Genomic DNA, 17,977 nt, shown 5'->3' with positions numbered 1-17,977 from the left:
ACAACGTTATCAACCTGGGTGCCAACTTTCACGGATCCAAGCACATGGATTTCTCTGCTCAACCACACTACCAAGTAAGTTACCATTATCTCAGTACTCTATACTGAGAAAGGATATTCTTTCTCAGATAAGGACATCCAAAATGCACACAATACTTCAGGTGTGGCCTCACCAATGCTCTGTAGAATTCCAATAAAACATTCCTATCCCTATACTCCAATCCTCTCACTATGAAGGCCAACGTTCCATTTGCCTTCTTTACTGCCTGCTGTACCTGCACGCTTACTTTCAGTAACTGATGCATGAGGACACCAAGGTCTCACTGAATGTCCACCTCTCTCAATTTACACCCATTCAAATAATAATCTGTCTTCCTATTATTGCTCCCAAATTAGATAACCTCACATTTATCCACATTATACTGTATCTGCCATGCAGATACCCACACACTCAGCCTGTCCAAATCACACTGAAGCATCTCTGTATCCTCCTCACAGCTCACCCTCCCACCCAACTTTGTATCAAATTTGGAGATAATACATTCAATTCCCTCTTCCAAATCATTAATATATAATATGAACAGTTGGGGTCCCAGCACAGATCCCTGTGGAACCCCACTAGTCACTGCTTACCAATCAGAAGAAGACCCATTTATGCCAACTCTTTGCTTCCTATCTGCTAACCAGCTTTCTATCCATCTCAAGACATTACCTGGAATTTGCATAGTAAAGTTAAAACACATGGGCAGCACAGTGGTTAGCATGACTGCCTCTCAGCGCCACAGACCCGGGTTCAAATCCGGCCTTGGGTCGCTGTCTGTGTAGAGTCTACACGTTCTCCTTGTGTCTGCATGGGTTTCCCCTGGGTGCTCCGGTTTCCTTCCACACTCCAAAGATGTGAATGTTAGCGTGATTGGCCATACTAAATTGCCCCTAGTCTCAGAGGATTAACAGGTGGGGTTATGGAAATAGGGCCTGGGTGGGATTGTGGTCGGTGGTGACTCGATGGGCTGAATGGCCTCTTTCTGCTCTGCACAGATTCTATGATAGTAGTGTGTTAGGTGAGACTTTGGTGAACCATCCGCTGCTACACTGTGTTCTAAATCAGACAGGCAGCTGCTAAAGGATAGAACTGTAACCAAATTTTTATATAATTACAAGCTTTTATTCACAGGCACATATTACATAACCTGCACCTCCAACTGAATGATCACACTTTCAGCCTGCTCCTGTATCAGGCAAAGCTCAGATCAAATTCACACACAACAGCAATTTAACAGGGAGAGAGAGTGAGAGAGCAGAGTGAAGGAGAGATGGAGAGAACAAAGAAAATTCCAGCACAGGAACAGACCCTTCGGTCCCTCCAAGCCTGCACCGACCATGCTGCCCGACTGAACTAAAACCCCCTACCCTTCCGGGGACCATATCCCTCTATTCCCATCCTGTTCATATATTTGTCCAGACACCCCTTAAAACTCACTATCGTATCCGCTTCCACTCCCTCCCCCGGCAGCGAGTTCCAGACACCCACCACCCTCTGTGTAAAAAATCTGCCTCATACATCTCCTTTAAACCTTGTCCCTCGCACCTTAAACCTGTGCCCCCTAGTAACTGACTCTTCCACCCTGGGAAAAAGCTACTGACTATCCACTCTGTCCATGCCTCGCATAATCTTGTAGACTTCTGTCAGGTCTCCCCTCAACCTCTGTAGTTCCACTGCTACCCTCTGTCTCCTTTGACCGAGCCAGTTCTGTATCCACCTTGCCAGCTCACCTCTGATCCCGTGTGACTTCACCTTCTGCACCAGTCTGCCATGAGGGACCTTGTCAAAGGCCTTACTGAAGTCCATGTAGACAACATCCACTGCCCCACCCTCATCAATCATCTTCGTCACTTCCTCGAAAAACCTGATCAAGTTCGTGAGACACGACCTCCCCTTCACAAAACCATGTTGCCTCTCACTAATACGTCCACTCATTTCCAAGTGAGAATAAATCCTGTCTCAAAGAATCCTCTCCAATAATTTCCCTCCCACTGATGTAAGGCTCACCGGCCTGTATTTACCTGGGTTATTCTTGCGACCCTTCTTAAACAAAGGAATGACATTGCCTATTCTCCCATCCTCTCGGAGATCCCCTGTAGCCAGTGAGGATACAAAGATTTCTCTCAAGGCCCCAGCAATTTCCTCCCTTGCCTCTCTCAGTATTCTGGGGTATATCCCATCAGGACCTGGAGACTTGTCTACCTTAATGTTTCTCAAGAACCCTAATACCTCCTCCTTTTTGATCTCAACATGACTCAAACTATCTACACACCCTTTCCCAGACTCATCATCCACCAACTCCTTCTCTTTGGTGAATAACCAGAGATTGTAACATGGAATGAAACAAGACAAGTGACTGACCTGAGGGCAGAGAGGATTTGTGTACACCATCGTCTCCAAGCCTGAGGGCAAAAGAACAGTTAGACTACAGAGAGATATTCATACAATGAACATACATGCATATATGCACATAGATACACACACGCACACAGACACATGCAGATATGCACGCAGACACACGCATGAATTCAGATCGACACATGCACACAGACACACACACGCATGCACACACACACGCCTACAGACCCACACATGCACACAATGACACACAAACACACACATGTTCACACACGCATGCGCACACATGCACACGCATACACATGCACAGATGCAAACACAGATGCACGCAGAGGTGTGTGCATTGACACACATACACAGGTGCATGCACACACAGATGCACACGCACAGACAGACACATATATAGACACAGCAACACACAGATGAGTTGAATTGGATTCTCTGCTGCCATTTTCTTTGGAAACCTCCAAGCTCTCTCACCTTTTCATGCATGGTTTTGCGATTTTTCTTTGTTTTTTTGAGGAACTGTTTCAAACTCCCAGAAGATACATATTCAGTGATGAAGATAACCTGTGCGGAAGGTAATAAAGGCAAAAATTACTGCAGCTGGATACAGACACATGATTACATTCAGCTGCCCCTGGATAATTCCACTGTTTCAGTTTCTGTCTTCAGACACATGGTAAAATTCAAGGCAAGCATAGTTTTGTCAGAGGGAGGTCACGCCTAACAAATTTGACTGAATTTTTTGAGCATGTAACCAGCTATATGGATGAGGGGAGTACGGTTGATGTAGTTAGTCATAAAGTCATGGAGGTTTACAGCATAGAAACAAGCCCTTTGGCCCATGCCAGCCTTTTTTTTAAAACCCCTAAACTAATCCCAATTGCCCACATTTGGCCCATATCCCTCTATGCCCATCTTACCCATGTAACTGTCTAAACACCTTTTGGAAGACAAAATTGTACCCGCCTCTACTACTACCTCTGGCAGCTTGTTCCAGACACTCACCACCCTCTGTGTGAAAAAATTGCCCCTCTGGACCCATAGAACATAGAACATAGAACATTACAGCGCAGAACAGGCCCTTCGGCCCACGATGTTGCGCCGACCAGTTACAAAAACAATGACCCACTAGCCTATACCAATCCCTTTTCGTCCATAAACCTATCCAGAGATCTCTTAAACGCCCCCAAACTAGACGCATCTACAACTGCAGCAGGCAGGGCATTCCAATCCCTCACCACCCGCTGGGTAAAGAACCTACCCCTGACATCCGTCCTGTAGCTACCCCCCCTTAATTTAAAGTCATGCCCCCTCGTGCTAGCTTTCTCCATCCGAGGAAAAAGGCTATCACTATCCACCCTATCTAAACCTCTAATCATCTTATATGTTTCAATAAGATCCCCTCTTAGCCGCCTTCTTCCCAACGAAAACAACCCTAGATCCCTCAGTCTCTCCTCATAGGACCTCCCCACCATACCAGGCAACATCCTAGTAAACCTCCTCTGCACCCTCTCCAACGCCTCCACATCCTTCTTGTAATGCGGGGACCAGAACTGCACACAGTACTCCAAGTGCGGCCGCACTAGAGTAGTGTACAGTTGCAACATTACACTGCGACTCCTAAATTCAATCCCCCTACCAATAAACGCCAAGACACCGTACGCCTTCTTGACAACCTTATCTACTTGATTCCCAACTTTCAGGGATCTATGTACACACACACCTAGATCCCTCTGTTCATCCACACTATTCAAAGTCCTCCCGTTAGCCCTATACTCGACACATCTGTTGCTCCTACCAAAGTGAATTACCTCACACTTCTCCGCATTAAATTCCATCCGCCACCTCTCGGCCCAGCTCTGCAACCTATCTAAGTCTCCCTGCAGACTATGACACCCTTCCTCACAATCTACCACACCTCCAACTTTGGTGTCATCAGCAAATTTACTAATCCACCCAACTATACCCTCATCCAGATCATTAATAAAAATTACAAACAACAGTGGCCCCAAAACAGATCCCTGAGGCACACCACTCGTAACTGCACTCCATGATGAATATTTACCATCCACCACCACCCTCTGTCTCCTATCTGATAGCCAATTCCTGATCCAACTTCCTAGATTACCCACAATCCCATACATCTGCATTTTCTGCAGAAGCCTACCATGGTGAACCTTATCGAACGCCTTACTAAAATCCATGTATACCACGTCAACTGCCTTACCCCCATCCACCTCTTTGGTCACCTTCTCAAAAAACTCAATAAGGTTAGTAAGGCACGACCTACCTGCTACAAAACCATGCTGACTATTTCTAATCAATTCATTACACTCCAAATAACTATAAATCCTATCCCTAATAATTTTTTCTAAAACCTTGCCCACAACAGAAGTAAGACTCACCGGTCTATAATTCCCGGCAAAGTCTCTGTTCCCCTTCTTAAACAATGGGACAACATTCGCTATCCTCCAATCCTCCGGGACTACACCAGAGACCAATGACGACCTGAAGATCTGAGCCAGAGGCTCTGCAATCACCTCTCTAGCCTCCCAGAGAATCCTAGGGTAGATCCCATCCGGACCAGGGGACTTATCTATTTTCAGCCCCTCAAGGATTTCCAGCACATCCTCTTTATCAACCGTAATACTGTCTATTTTACACCCCTGCAACCCAATGTCCTCCTCAGCTATATTCATGTCCCCCTGCGTGAACACCGAAGAGAAATATTGGTTCAATACTTCTCCAATCTCCTCCGGTTCCACACACAACTTCCCCCTGCTGTCTGTAACTGGCCCTAATCTTGCCCTGACCAACCTTCTGTTCTTGACATACTTATAGAACGCCTTAGGATTCTCCTTAATCCTATCAGCCAAAGTCTTCTCATGTCCTCTTTTAGCCCTTCTCAACTCACTCTTCAACTCCCTCCTAGCCAATCTAAAGCTTTCTAGTGCACTATCTGAGCCCTCCAATCTCATCCGAACATAAGCCTCCTTTTTCTTTTTAACCATCGACTCAACTCTTTTAGTGCACCACGGTTCCCTAGATCTACCAAATCCACCATGCCTGACAGGGACATACCTATCAAGGACTCGCAGTAGCTGCTCCTTGAAAAAATTCCACATTTCAGATGTTCCCAGTCCCTGTAATCCCCTAATCCAATCCATGCTTCCTAATTCACTCCTGATAGCCTCATAATCGCCCTTACCCCAGCTAAAATTGCTGACCCGAGGTTCACGCCTATCTCTTCCCATCACTAAGGTGAACGTAACCGAATTGTGGTCACTATCACCAAAATGCACACCAACTTCCAAGTCTAGCACCTGGTCTGGCTCATTTCCCAGCACCAAATCCAATATAGCCTCACCTCTAGTTGGCCTGTCTACATACTGAGACAAAAAACCTTCCTGCACGCTTTGTACAAACACTGACCCCTCTAGCGAGCTAGAACTATAGCAACTCCAATCAATATTCGTAAAGTTAAAGTCCCCCATAACAATTACCCTATTACTTTCACTCCTAACCAGGATTGTCTCCGCAATCCTTTCCTTCTGTATCTCTCCTTTCTGTATCTCTCCTTTCCTTCTGTATCTCTCCCCTCTCACCTTAAACCTAAACCCTCTAGTTTTAGACTCCCCTACCTTTGGGGAAAGATATTGACTATCTAGCTGATCTGTGCCCCTCATTATTTTATAGGCCTCTATAAGATCACCCCTCAGCCTCCTACGCTCCAAAGAAAAAAGTCCCAGTCTATCCAGCCTCTCCTTATAACTCAAACTATACTGTGAAAGGTCTGACACTGAGAAGTCCCGAAGAACAAAAGGTATGTTTGTCCAGGGATTTCTGAAGGTGGAAAGACAGGTTAATAGCATGGTGAAATAGGCATATGGCACACTCGCCATTATCAATCTAGGTGTAGATTACAAAGGCAGAGAGGTCATGTTGGAGTTGTATCGAACTTTGGTGAGGCCACAGCTGGAGCACTGTGTACAGTTCTGGTCACCACATTATAGGAAGGATGTGATTTCACTGGAGGGGGTGCAGAGGAGATTCACCAGGATGCTGCCTGGGATGGAACATTTCAGTTATGAGAGAGGTTGGATAGGCTTGGGTTGTTTTCTCTGGAGAAGACTGAGGGGTGACCTGATTGAGGTGTTCAAGATTATGAGGGGCACGGACAGGGTGGATAGGGAGCGGCTGTTCCCCTTAGGTGAAGGGTCAGTTATGAGGAGACACAAGTTAAAAGTGAGGGGTGGGAGGGTGAGGAGATTTGAGGAAAAACTTTTTTACCCAGAGAGTGGTGACAGTCTGGAATGCGCTGCTGGGAGAACATAAGAAATAGGAGCAGGAGTAGGCCATCTAGCCCTTCGAGCCTGCCCCGCCATTCAATAAGATCATGGCTGATCTGTCGTGGCTCAGTTCCACTTTCCCGCCCTCTCCCCATAACCCTTAATCCCCTCTCTTATCAAAAACCTATCAACCCGTGTCTTAAAAATATTGAGCGAGGTAGCCTCCACCACTTCAACGGGCAGAGAATTCCACAGATTCACCACCCTTTGAGTGAAGAAGTTCCTCCTCAACTCCGTTCTAAACCGCCCCCCCCTTTATCCTGAGGCTGTGCCCTCTAGTCCTAAGGGGTGGGGGAGGCAGGATGCCTCACATCCTTTAAAACATACCTGGATGAGCACTTGGCACATCATAACATTCAGGGCTATGGTCCAAGTGCTGGGAAAAGGGATTAGGTGGGAGGTCAGGGCATTTCATGCGTTGGTGCAGACTCGATGGGCTGAGGGGCCTCTTCTGCACTGGTTGGTGTCTCAGATTCTGTGAATCAGGCAGTGTCAATGCTGCTGTGGAAGGGAAATCATATTTAACAATTTATTGGAGTTCTTTGAAGGAGCTACAGGTGCTGTGGATAAGGGAGAAGTGGTGGATGTAATGTATTTAAATTTCCAGAAAGCATTTAATAAGGTGCTGCATCAAAGTTTATTGTGGAAAATATGAGCTCCTGGTATAGGGGGTAATGTATTGGCATGAATTGAAGATTGGCTGACTGACAGGAAACAGAACTGGTATAATTGGGTCTTTTTGTGGTTGACTGGGTGTGATGAGTGGTATTGCACAGTGATCAGTGCTGGGGCAGCAACTCTGTACAATTTATATCAATGATTCGGATGAAGGGACCAATAGTATGGTTGCTAAAGTTATTGATGACACAAAGATAGTGAGAATAGTAAATGATGAGGACACAAGGAGGCTACAAAGAATCACAATGATAGGTTTACCGGGCAAAAATCTGACCAATGGAGTGTAATATGTGAAAAATGTGAAATTGTCCATTTTGGTAGGAAAATTAAAGAAGCTTTTTTTATATAATTCCTGGGGCATGGGCATCACTGGCTGGGCCAGTATTTATTGCCCATCCCTAGTTGCTCAAGGGCAGTTGTGAGTCACCCACATTGCTGTGGCTCTGGAGTCACATGTAGGCCAGACCGGGTAAGGACCAGCCTGCAGGTGCAGCAGGTGGTCAGGAAGGCGAATGGGATGCTGGCCTTCATAGCGAGGGGGATAGAATATAAAAGTAGGGAGGTCTTGCTGCAGCTGTGTAGGGCATTGGTGAGGCCGCAGCTGGAGTACTGTGCGCAGTTTTGGTCGCCGTACTTACGGAAGGATATTTTGGCCTTGGAGGGAGTGCAGAGGAGGTTTACTAGGCTGATACCGGAGTTGAGGGGGTTGAACTATGAGGAGAGGCTGAATAAACTAGGCTTGTACTAGAGTTTAAAAGAATGAGGGGAAATCTCATTGAGATGTATAAGATGATGAATGGGATGGATAGGATAGAGGTGGAGAGACTCTTCCCGCTCAGAAAGGACAGTAGGACTAGGGGGCACAACCTCAAGATAAAGGGGGGGCGGTTTAGAACGGAGTTGAACATAGAACATAGAACACTACAGCGCAGAACAGGCCCTTCGGCCCACGATGTTGCACCGACCAGTTAAAAAACAATGACCCACTAACCTAAACCAATCCCTTTTCGTCCATAAACCTATCCACGGATCTCTTAAACGCCCCCAAACTAGGCGCATTTACAACTGCAGCAGGCAGGGCATTCCAATCCCTCACCACCCTCTGGGTAAAGAACCTACCCCTGACATCCGTCCTATAACTACCACCCCTTAATTTAAAGCCATGCCCCCTCGTGCTAGCTTTCTCCATCCGAGGAAAAAGGCTATCACTATCCACCCTATCTAAACCTCTAATCATCTTATATGTTTCAATAAGATCCCCTCTTAGCCGTCTTCTTTCCAGCGAAAACAACCCCAAATCCCTCAGTCTCTCCTCATAGGACCTCCCCTCCATATCAGGCAACATCCTGGTAAACCTCCTCTGCACTCTCTCCAAAGCCTCCACATCCTTCCTGTAATGTGGGGACCAGAACTGCACACAGTACTCCAAGTGCGGCCGCACCAGAGTTGTGTACAGTTGCAACATGACGCTGCGACTCCTAAATTCAATCCCCCTACCAATAAACACCAAGACACCGTATGCCTTCTTAACAACCTTATCTACTTGATTCCCAACTTTCAGGGATCTATGAACACATACACCTAGATCCCTCTGTTCATCCACACTATTCAAAGTCCTCCCGTTAGCCCTATACTCGACACATCTGTTATTCCTACCAAAGTGAATTACCTCACACTTCTCCGCATTAAACTCCATCCGCCACCTCTCGGCCCAGCTCTGCAACCTGTCTAAGTCTCCCTGCAAACTATGACACCCTTCCTCACAATCTACCACACCTCCGACTTTGGTGTCATCAGCAAATTTACTGATCCACCCAACTATACCCTCATCCAGATCATTAATAAAAATTACAAACAGCAGTGGCCCCAAAACAGATCCCTGAGGCACACCACAAGAACTTCTTCACTCAAAGGGTGGTGAATCTCCGGAATTCTCTGCCCGTTGAAGTGGTGGAGGCTGCCTCGCTCAATATTTTTAAGACGCGGGTTGATGGGTTTTTGATAAGAGAGGGGATTAAGGGTTATGGGGAGAGGGCGGGAATGTGGAACTGATCCACGACAGATCAGCCATGATCTTATTGAATGGCGGGGCAGGCTCGAAGGGCTAGATGGCCTACTCCTGCTCCTATTTCTTACGTTCATATGTTCTTATTTCCTTCCCTAAAGGACATTAGTGATCCAGATGGGTTTTTCCGACAATCCACAATGGTTTCACGGTCATCGTAGATTCTTAATTCCAGACATATTCATTGAATTCAAATTGCACCAGCTGCGTGGCGGGATTCGAACCCGGGTCCCCAGAATGTTGGCTGAGTTTCTGGATCCCCTATTATCTAAATGGTGAGAGATTGCTCTGAGATAAGGAGGGGTCTGGATGTCTGAGTGCATGGATCACAAAAGGTGAGAATGAAAGTACGGCAAATAATCAGCTTCTATCGAAAGCTGATAGAATATTCAGCGAATCATAGAATCCTTACAATACAGGAGGCCATTCAGCCCATCGAGCTTGCACTAACAACAATCCCACCCAGGCCCTATCCCTATAACCCCCACAATTACCCTGCGAGTCCCCGACACTAACCAGCAATTTACCACAGCTTCTTAACATAGAAACACAGAAGATAGGAGCAGGAGGAGGCCATTTGGCCCTTCGAGCCTGCTCCACCATTCATTATGATCATAGCTGATCATCCAACTCAATAGCCTAATCCTGTTTTCTCCCCATAATGTTTGATCTCATTCACCCCAAGTGCTATATCCAGCTGCCTCTTGAGTACATTCAATGTTTTGGCATCAACTACTTCCTGTGGGAATGAATTCCACAGGCTCACCACTCTCTGGGTGAAGAAATGTCTCCTCACCTCCGTCCTAAATGGTCTACCCTGAATTCTTACTGACCCCTGGTTCTGGACTCCCCCCACCATTGGGAATCTCCTCCCTGCACCTACCCTGTCTAATCCTGTTAGAATTTTATAAGTCTCTATGAGATCTCCCCTCATTCGTCTGAACTCCAGTGAAAACAATCCAAACCTCGTCAATCTCTCCTCATACATCTAACCTGGACCGTGTGTCTTTGGACTGTGAGGAAACCCATGGGGAGAATGTGCAAACTCCACACAGACAGTGCCCCAAGGCCAGAATTGAACCTGGTTCCCTGGCGCTGTGAGGCAGCCGTGCTAACCAGCGCCAGACAAGGTAAGGATGGCAGACTTCAAACAACAAAATACAAAAAGTACAGCACAGGAACAGGCCCTTCGGCCCTCCCAGCCTGTGCCGATCATGATGCCCTAACTAAACTAAACAAAAACCTTCTGCCCTCACTCGGTCCGTATCCCTCTATTCCCTCCCTATTCATGTACCCATCTAGATGCCTCTTAAATGTTGCTATTGTGTCTGTTTCCACCACCTCCTCTGGCAGAGCATTCCAGGCACCCACCACTCTCTGTGTGAAAAACCTCCCCCATACATCTCCCTTAAACTTTCCCCCTCTCACCTTGAACCTGTGTCCCACTGTGTAATTGACTCTTCCACCCTGGGGAAAAGCCTCTGACTATCCACCCTGTCTGTGCCTCTCATCATTTTGTAGACCTCTTTCAGGTCTCCCCTCAGCCTCCGTCTTTCCAATAAAAACAATCCCCGTGTATTCAACCTCTCCTCAGAGCCAACACCCTCGAGACCAGGCACCAACCTGATGAACCTTCTTTGCACTCTCTCCAAAGCTTCCACATCCTGGTAGTGTGGTGACCAGAACTGCACACAATGCTCCAAATGCAGCCTAACCAATGTTTTATATAGCTGCAACATGATTTCCCAACTCCTGTACTCAGTGCCCCGGCTGATGAAGAAAAGCATGCCATATACCTTCTTAATCACCTTGGCCGCCTGTGTTGCCACTTTTAGGGAACTGTGGATCTGTACACCCAGATCCCTCTGTATGTTACTAGTTCATCCTCACATCCCCTCCCATGTCTCTGTTTCCATGCACTATCAGCCAATGGAGAGAGTTTTCCTTGTCCACCTTATCTAAACCTGTCACAATCTTGTACACCTTTACCCAATGTCTCCTCACTCTCCTTTGCTCCAAGGAGAACAACCACAGCTTCTCCAATTGAATCTTGTAACTAAAATCCCTCATCCCTGGAACCATCCTGATCAATCTCCCCCACAGGTTTATAAAAGATTGCAAAAATTTTAAACAATCTAAACTATTGTACCCCAAACCCCAACACTGTCTCTACCCTTATATCCTGTCTGCCTTTACTACACTGATCCAATACGCAATACCTTTCCAGATAATCAACTGCTGCCCAAACTCTACTCACCTTGGTGAGGCTCTCTCCAGCAGGGCTCCCTCTGGAGTGGCTCTCTCCAGCAGATGTTTTCCTGGCAGGAATCTCTCCACTCTCTATCCAGTACTTGTGAAATTTTACTATGTTAGGGTGGTCAAGCTGCATGTACTGTTCAAAAACTAATTTAATATTCTCCTGTTGAGAGAAAGCCAGAGTTAGAGACAGTTAGTGAAACTCACAGAACTAGACAGACCCACAAAACAATTAAGCCTCAACACCACACAGGAAGCATTCTTTCTGGTTGTATCACAGCTTGGTATTTCTCCTGCTGTGCCCAAGACTGCAAGGAACTACAAAAGGTTGTTAATGTAGTCCAATCCATCATGCAAACCAGCCTCCCATCCATTGACTCTGTCCACACTTCCCACTGCCTTGGGAAAAGCAGCCAGTATAATTAAGGACCCCACGCACCCCGGACATTCTCTCTTCCACCTTCTTCTGTCGGGAAAAAGATACAAAAGTCTGAGGTCCCGTACCGACCGACTCAAGAACAGCTTCTTCCCTGCTGCTGTCAGACTTTTGAATGGACTTACCTTGTATTAAGTTGATCTTTCTCTACACCCGAGCTATGACCGTAACACTACATTCTGCACTCTCTCCTTTCCTTCTCTATGAACAGTATGTTGTGTCTGCATAGCGCACAAGAAACAATACTTTTCACCACATACTAATACATGTGACAATAGTAAAGCAAATCAGGTTGGGTGTCATAGAGATAGACATCTTGGAAACAGGCCCTTCGGCCCAACTGGCCCATACCGACCATTTTCCTGCATTTGGCCCAAATCCCCCTGAACCTTTCCTATCCATGTACCTGTCCAAATGGCTTTTAAATGTTGTAATTATACCCACCTCTACCACCTCCTCTGGCAGCTCATTCCATGGCACCACTCTCTGTGTGAAGTTGCCCTCAGGTCCCTTTTAAATCTTTCCCCTCTCACCTTAAATCTCTGCCCTCTAGTTTTGGACAGCCCTACCCTGGGGGAAAAGAGCTTGGTTATTCACCTTATTTATGCCCGGGATGATTTCATAAATTTTGAGAAGTTCACCCCTCATCCTCCTACATCCCAGGGAAAGAAGTCCCTGTCTACCCTGTCTCTCCTTATAATTCAAACCTTCCAGTCCCAGGGACATCCTTGTAAATCTTTTTTGCACCCTTTCCGGTTTAATAACATCCTTCCTATAGCAGGGCGACCAGAATTGTATACAATACTCCAAATGTGGCCTCATCAATGTTTTGTACACTTGTAACATAACATCCCAACTCCTGTACTCAGTGCTCTGATCGATGATGGCAGTTGTCTTGAAGTATGGTTTATAGCCTATGGAGAGAGTGCTTTTAAACATAGAACATAGAACATAGAACATAGAACATTACAGCGCAGAACAGGCCCTTCGGCCCACGATGTTGCGCCGACCAGTTACAAAAACAATGACCCACTAGCCTATACCAATCCCTTTTCGTCCATAAACCTATCCAGAGATCTCTTAAACGCCCCCAAACTAGACGCATTTACAACTGCAGCAGGCAGGGCATTCCAATCCCTCACCACCCGCTGGGTAAAGAACCTACCCCTGACATCCGTCCTGTAGCTACCCCCCCTTTTCGCCATCTGTTTTCCAGCCCTCGCTTTCTTTTCCTTGAATGTTAAATTTGATGGAATAAAAATGGATTTTTTTTTGTTTCTGGGTGGAATGTAAGTGATGCTAACGAGATAACATCTGTTGCTCATCCCTTATTACCCTTGAGAGCATGGCAGTGAGCTGCCCTGTTGAACTGCTGCAGTCCATCTGATGTTGGTACAAATGTCAGAGAGTGATTTCTAAGTTTTTGATCCAGCAACAGTGAAGGAATGCTGAAATGGTTCTAAAATAGGGTGATGTCTGCTTGAAGGGAAACTTGTAGGTGATTGTGTTTCCATGCATCTGGCCTTCTAGGTGCTTTGGAAGGTGCATTGAAGAAGGCTTTGTGAATTGTTGCAGTGCACTTTGTTGATAGTGCACACTATTGCCATTGTGCTGATGGTCAGCTGGGGTGCTGAGGTTTTTGTGTTGTTGGACCCCCACTCATCCAAGTGCGGCGAATATTTCACACTCCTGATTTGTACTTGTAGATTTTGGGCAGATTGTTTTGGGCAATGAGTTACTAACCATGTAATTATCAGCTTTTGACCTGCTGTTGCATGACTGGTCCAATTCAGTTTCTGATCAGTGGTGACCCTGAGATTGTTGATAGTGTGGGATTTGGTGCACATACATTTTTTTCAATTCCTCTGATATGTCCCTTAAAGTTACTAATTTTTAAACTTGCCATTTTTTTAAGAATAATCAAACATTCAGGAATCAGTTGTCATTAGCATCAAAACATTGTGGTTTCTGTCATGCCTACCTATATCCTGTAAATCCATGTATGAGAAAAATTTATGAATATATGAAAATGTCAGATGGGAAAAGACCAGTTGATTCATTAAAAACAGCCCATACCAAGATATCTGGACTGTCCTGGTGAAACACTTGTTCACTATCCCCTTCATCCCCCACTATTCCTCAGCCATGTAATCTCCTGGGATAGAGTCAGAGGTTTACAGCAGGAAAACAGGCCCTTCGGCCCAACTTGTCCATGCTGCCCTTTTTTTTAAAACCCCTAAGCTAATCCCACTTGCCTGCATTTGGGTCATATCCCTCTATACCCATGTAACTATCTAAATGTATTTTAAAAGACAAAATTGTACCTGCCTCTACTACTGTGTCTGGCAGCTTGTTCCTGATACTCACCACCCTCTGTATGAAAAAATTACCTCTCTGGACACTTAGGTATCTCTCCCTCTCGCCTTAAACCTATGCCCTCTAGTTTTAGACTCCCCTACCTTTGGGAAAAGATATTGACTATCTAGCTGATCTGTTCCCCTCATTATTTTATAGACCTCTATAAGATCACCCCTCAGCCTCCTACGCTCCAAAGAGAAAAGTCCCAGTCTATCCAGCCTCTCCTTATAACTCAATCCACCAAGTCCCGGAAGCATCCTAGTAAATCTTTTCTGCACTCTTTCTAGTTTAATAATATCCTTTCCATAATAGGGTGACCAGAATTGTACACAGTATTCCAAGTGTGGCCTTACCAGTGTCTTGTATAACTTCAAGACATTCCAACTCCTGTATTCAATGTTCTGACCGATGAAACCAAGCATGCCAAATGCCTTCTTCACCACTCTGTCCACCTGTGACTCCACTTTCAAGGAGGTATGAACATGTATCCCTAGGTCTCTTTGTTCTGTAACACTTCCCAAAGCCCTACCATCAATTAAGTCCTGTCCTGGTTCAATCTAACAAAATGCATCACCTCACATTATCTAAATTAAACTCCATCTGCCATTTATCAGCTCACTGGCCCAATTGATCAAGATCCCGTTGCAATCGGAGATAACTTTCTTCACTGTCCGCTATGCCACCAAGCTTAAGTCATCTGCAAACTTACGAACCATGCCTCCTATATTCTCATCCAAAGGGATGAGGGAAAAAAGAAGCAAAGTGGGAAATAAGTTCCTCTTTGTCCATTAGATGGCCGGCATACTGCCTTTCTTTCGATTTTAACGTCAGATATACCCTTTGCTTCTTTCTTACTCCCTACCCTGGATCAGAATTTTGTCATTTTGAGGTATTCTATTTTAAGACTGTTCTATTTTAAAACTGTAACTTAACATAATGAAAATGTGGTATATGTTTCCTTGAATATTTTTAACATTTATTACTTTACCCATATCCTCCATGCCCCACTCCCCATCCAATTCCTTTCCATTTTGTCATAGTTCATATTTTGGCTTTACCATTACCTACTGGTTCTCAGATCCATCTTCTGTGGTGCCAATCAAACTCCTAGCTTCTTGAGTGACCCCTCTGAATGTAACCTTTTTTTAGTTGCTGACAGCATCCCAAAAACATGGTGTATTACAAGCCTCTTTTTCTATTCATATGTGCCAACCACAGATGTTTTGATTCCTCCGAGCAGCATTTTGTGTCTCCAACCATTGTCCTCATTTACTCCAATCTGCAGGTGTTGCAGCATCTGTTCCTACAGAGACCTTTTTTTACAATATGTGAATTTTACAATGTGATGAATATGTGCAGATATTGTAGCATCTGTTCCTACCAAGACCAATTTTTTTACGCTGTGATTAGTATCTATTTTATAGTTTATCATAGCATTTTAGAGTAACTTCGTGCATTATACTTTAAAGAGTGGGACCATGTTGACTTGAGGGGCTAGCAGCTAGATAGCTCCTAAAATAGCAGCTGGGCCTGGTTAATGGGAGAGCTGGAGACATAATGTCTACACTTCCTGCAAAGCAGTAAAGAACAATGCTTTACTTTGGGGGTTAGAGACAAATTATTTTAAAAACATTCAGTGAAGCCTGAAAGGCTAGGTTGTCATGGAGATGAGTGCAGCTTAAGAAGGTTCCCTGATTTCGATGTATCAGGCTGTTTGGTATAGTTAGGGCTCAGGAGAAATCCTTGAAGCCTGAGAAGGTGCTGGAAGGACGTTGGTTCAGTGATGGAAACAGTTCAGAGAAGCCATTTATAGCTCAACGCAGCAGGGAGGTGAATTTGGAGAAACCCAGGGGCAGTGTTGGCTAAGTGAAGCAGACAGTTGGAAATGAGCCATGTGGGAGTATAGCTTTGTGAATCATGGACTGAGGTTTCAGGAGATGAGATGAGCAGTCGTTGAAGCAGCCTTGAGTCAGCAGATTTTAAGGGAATTCAGAGGCTAGATCTTTGACAATGAGGAGTTGAATTCCCTCATGGGGGAGGCTGTTTTGAACGAGGTTTTATGTCTCTCGGTCTCTGTTTGACTAGGTTACTAAGAAATCTATCATATCTGTATGTGTGTGCAGTTTTGGGCGCCATACTTACGCAAGGATATTTTGGCCTTGGAGGGAGTGCAGAGGAGGTTTACTAGGCTGATGCCGGAGTTGAGGGGGTTGAGCTATGAGGAGAGGCTGAATAAACTAGGCTTGTACTCGTTAGAGTTTAGAAGAATGAGGGGAGATCTCATTGAGACGTATAAGATGATGAATGGGATGGATAGGATAGAGGTGGAGAGACTCTTCCCGCTCAGAAAGGACAGTAGGACTAGGGGGCACAGCCTCAAGATAAAGGGGGGGCGGTTTAGAACGGAGTTGAGGAGGAACTTCTCCACTCAAAGGGTGGTGAATCTCTGGAATTCTCTGCCTGTTGAAGTGGTGGAGGCTGCCTCGCTAAATATTTTTAAGAAGAGGGTTGATGGGTTTTTGATAAGAGAGGGGATTAAGGGTTAGGGGGAGAGGGCAGGAATGTGGAACTGAGCCACGACAGATCAGCCATGATCTTATTGAGTGGCGGGGCAGGCTCGAAGGGCCAGATGGCCTACTCCTGCTCCTATTTCTTATGTTAACTCCATCTGCCACTTCTCTGCCCAGTTTTGCAACCTATCAATGTCTCTCTGCAACTTCTGACATCCCTCCAGACTATCCACAACACCTGCAACCTTCGTGTCGTCAGCAAACTTAGCAACCCATCCCTCCACTTCCTCATCCAGGTCATTTATAAAAATCACAAAGAGTAAGGCTCCCAGAACAGATCCCTGGGGCACTCCACTGGTGACTGACCTCCATGCAGAATATGACCCATCTATAACCACTCTTTGCCTTCTGTGGACAAGCCAGTTCTGGATCCACAGAGCAACATCCCCTTGGATCCCATGCCTGGTTTGGAGGGTATTCACTATGAGGAGAGGTTGGATAAACTCGGTTTGTTCTCAATGGAACGATGGAGGTTGAGGTGTGATGTGATAGAGGTTTACAAGATTATGAGGGACATGAACAGAATGGATAGTCAGATGCTTTTCCTTGACAAAAGTCAACTACTGGGGACAGATGTTTAAGGTGTGTGGGAAAAGTTTAGAGGAGATGTGCAAGGTAAGTTTTTTACAGAGGGGGGTGAATGTCTGGAACGCGCTGGGAGGGGGCAGGAGCAGGTACCATAGCGGTATTTAAGGGGCAACTAGACGAATACATGAACAGGATAGGGATGGAAGGATACGGAATCCGTAAGTACAAATGGTTTTAGTTTAGGTCGGCATCATGACCAGCACAGGCTTGGGGGGCTGAAGGGCCTGATCCTGGGCTTTGTTTTTTGATTTATCTCCCTCTACACATATTA

At 45.6% G+C, this 17,977-nt stretch overlaps 1 protein-coding gene across 1 annotated transcript in view; it reads right to left on the bottom strand.

Annotated features, from left to right (window-relative positions):
* LOC145360068 (nuclear receptor-binding protein 2-like) overlaps positions 1-17,977 on the bottom strand; it is a 104,245-nt gene that overhangs the window by 67,690 nt on the left and 18,578 nt on the right. The window contains exons 4-6 of the mRNA XM_080215003.1: positions 11,756-11,917; positions 2,881-2,970; positions 2,404-2,444 (exon numbers count right to left, since the gene is read on the bottom strand). Coding sequence (XP_080071129.1) covers positions 2,404-2,444; positions 2,881-2,970; positions 11,756-11,917 — 293 coding nt within the window. The remainder of the gene's footprint in view (positions 1-2,403; positions 2,445-2,880; positions 2,971-11,755; positions 11,918-17,977) is intronic.

Source organism: Carcharhinus amblyrhynchos, chromosome 2 (genome assembly GCF_965287045.1).
Source record: "Carcharhinus amblyrhynchos chromosome 2, sCarAmb.v2.hapA, whole genome shotgun sequence".
Lineage (NCBI taxonomy): Eukaryota > Metazoa > Chordata > Chondrichthyes > Carcharhiniformes > Carcharhinidae > Carcharhinus > Carcharhinus amblyrhynchos.
This window is presented reverse-complemented; position numbering and strand designations above follow the sequence as displayed.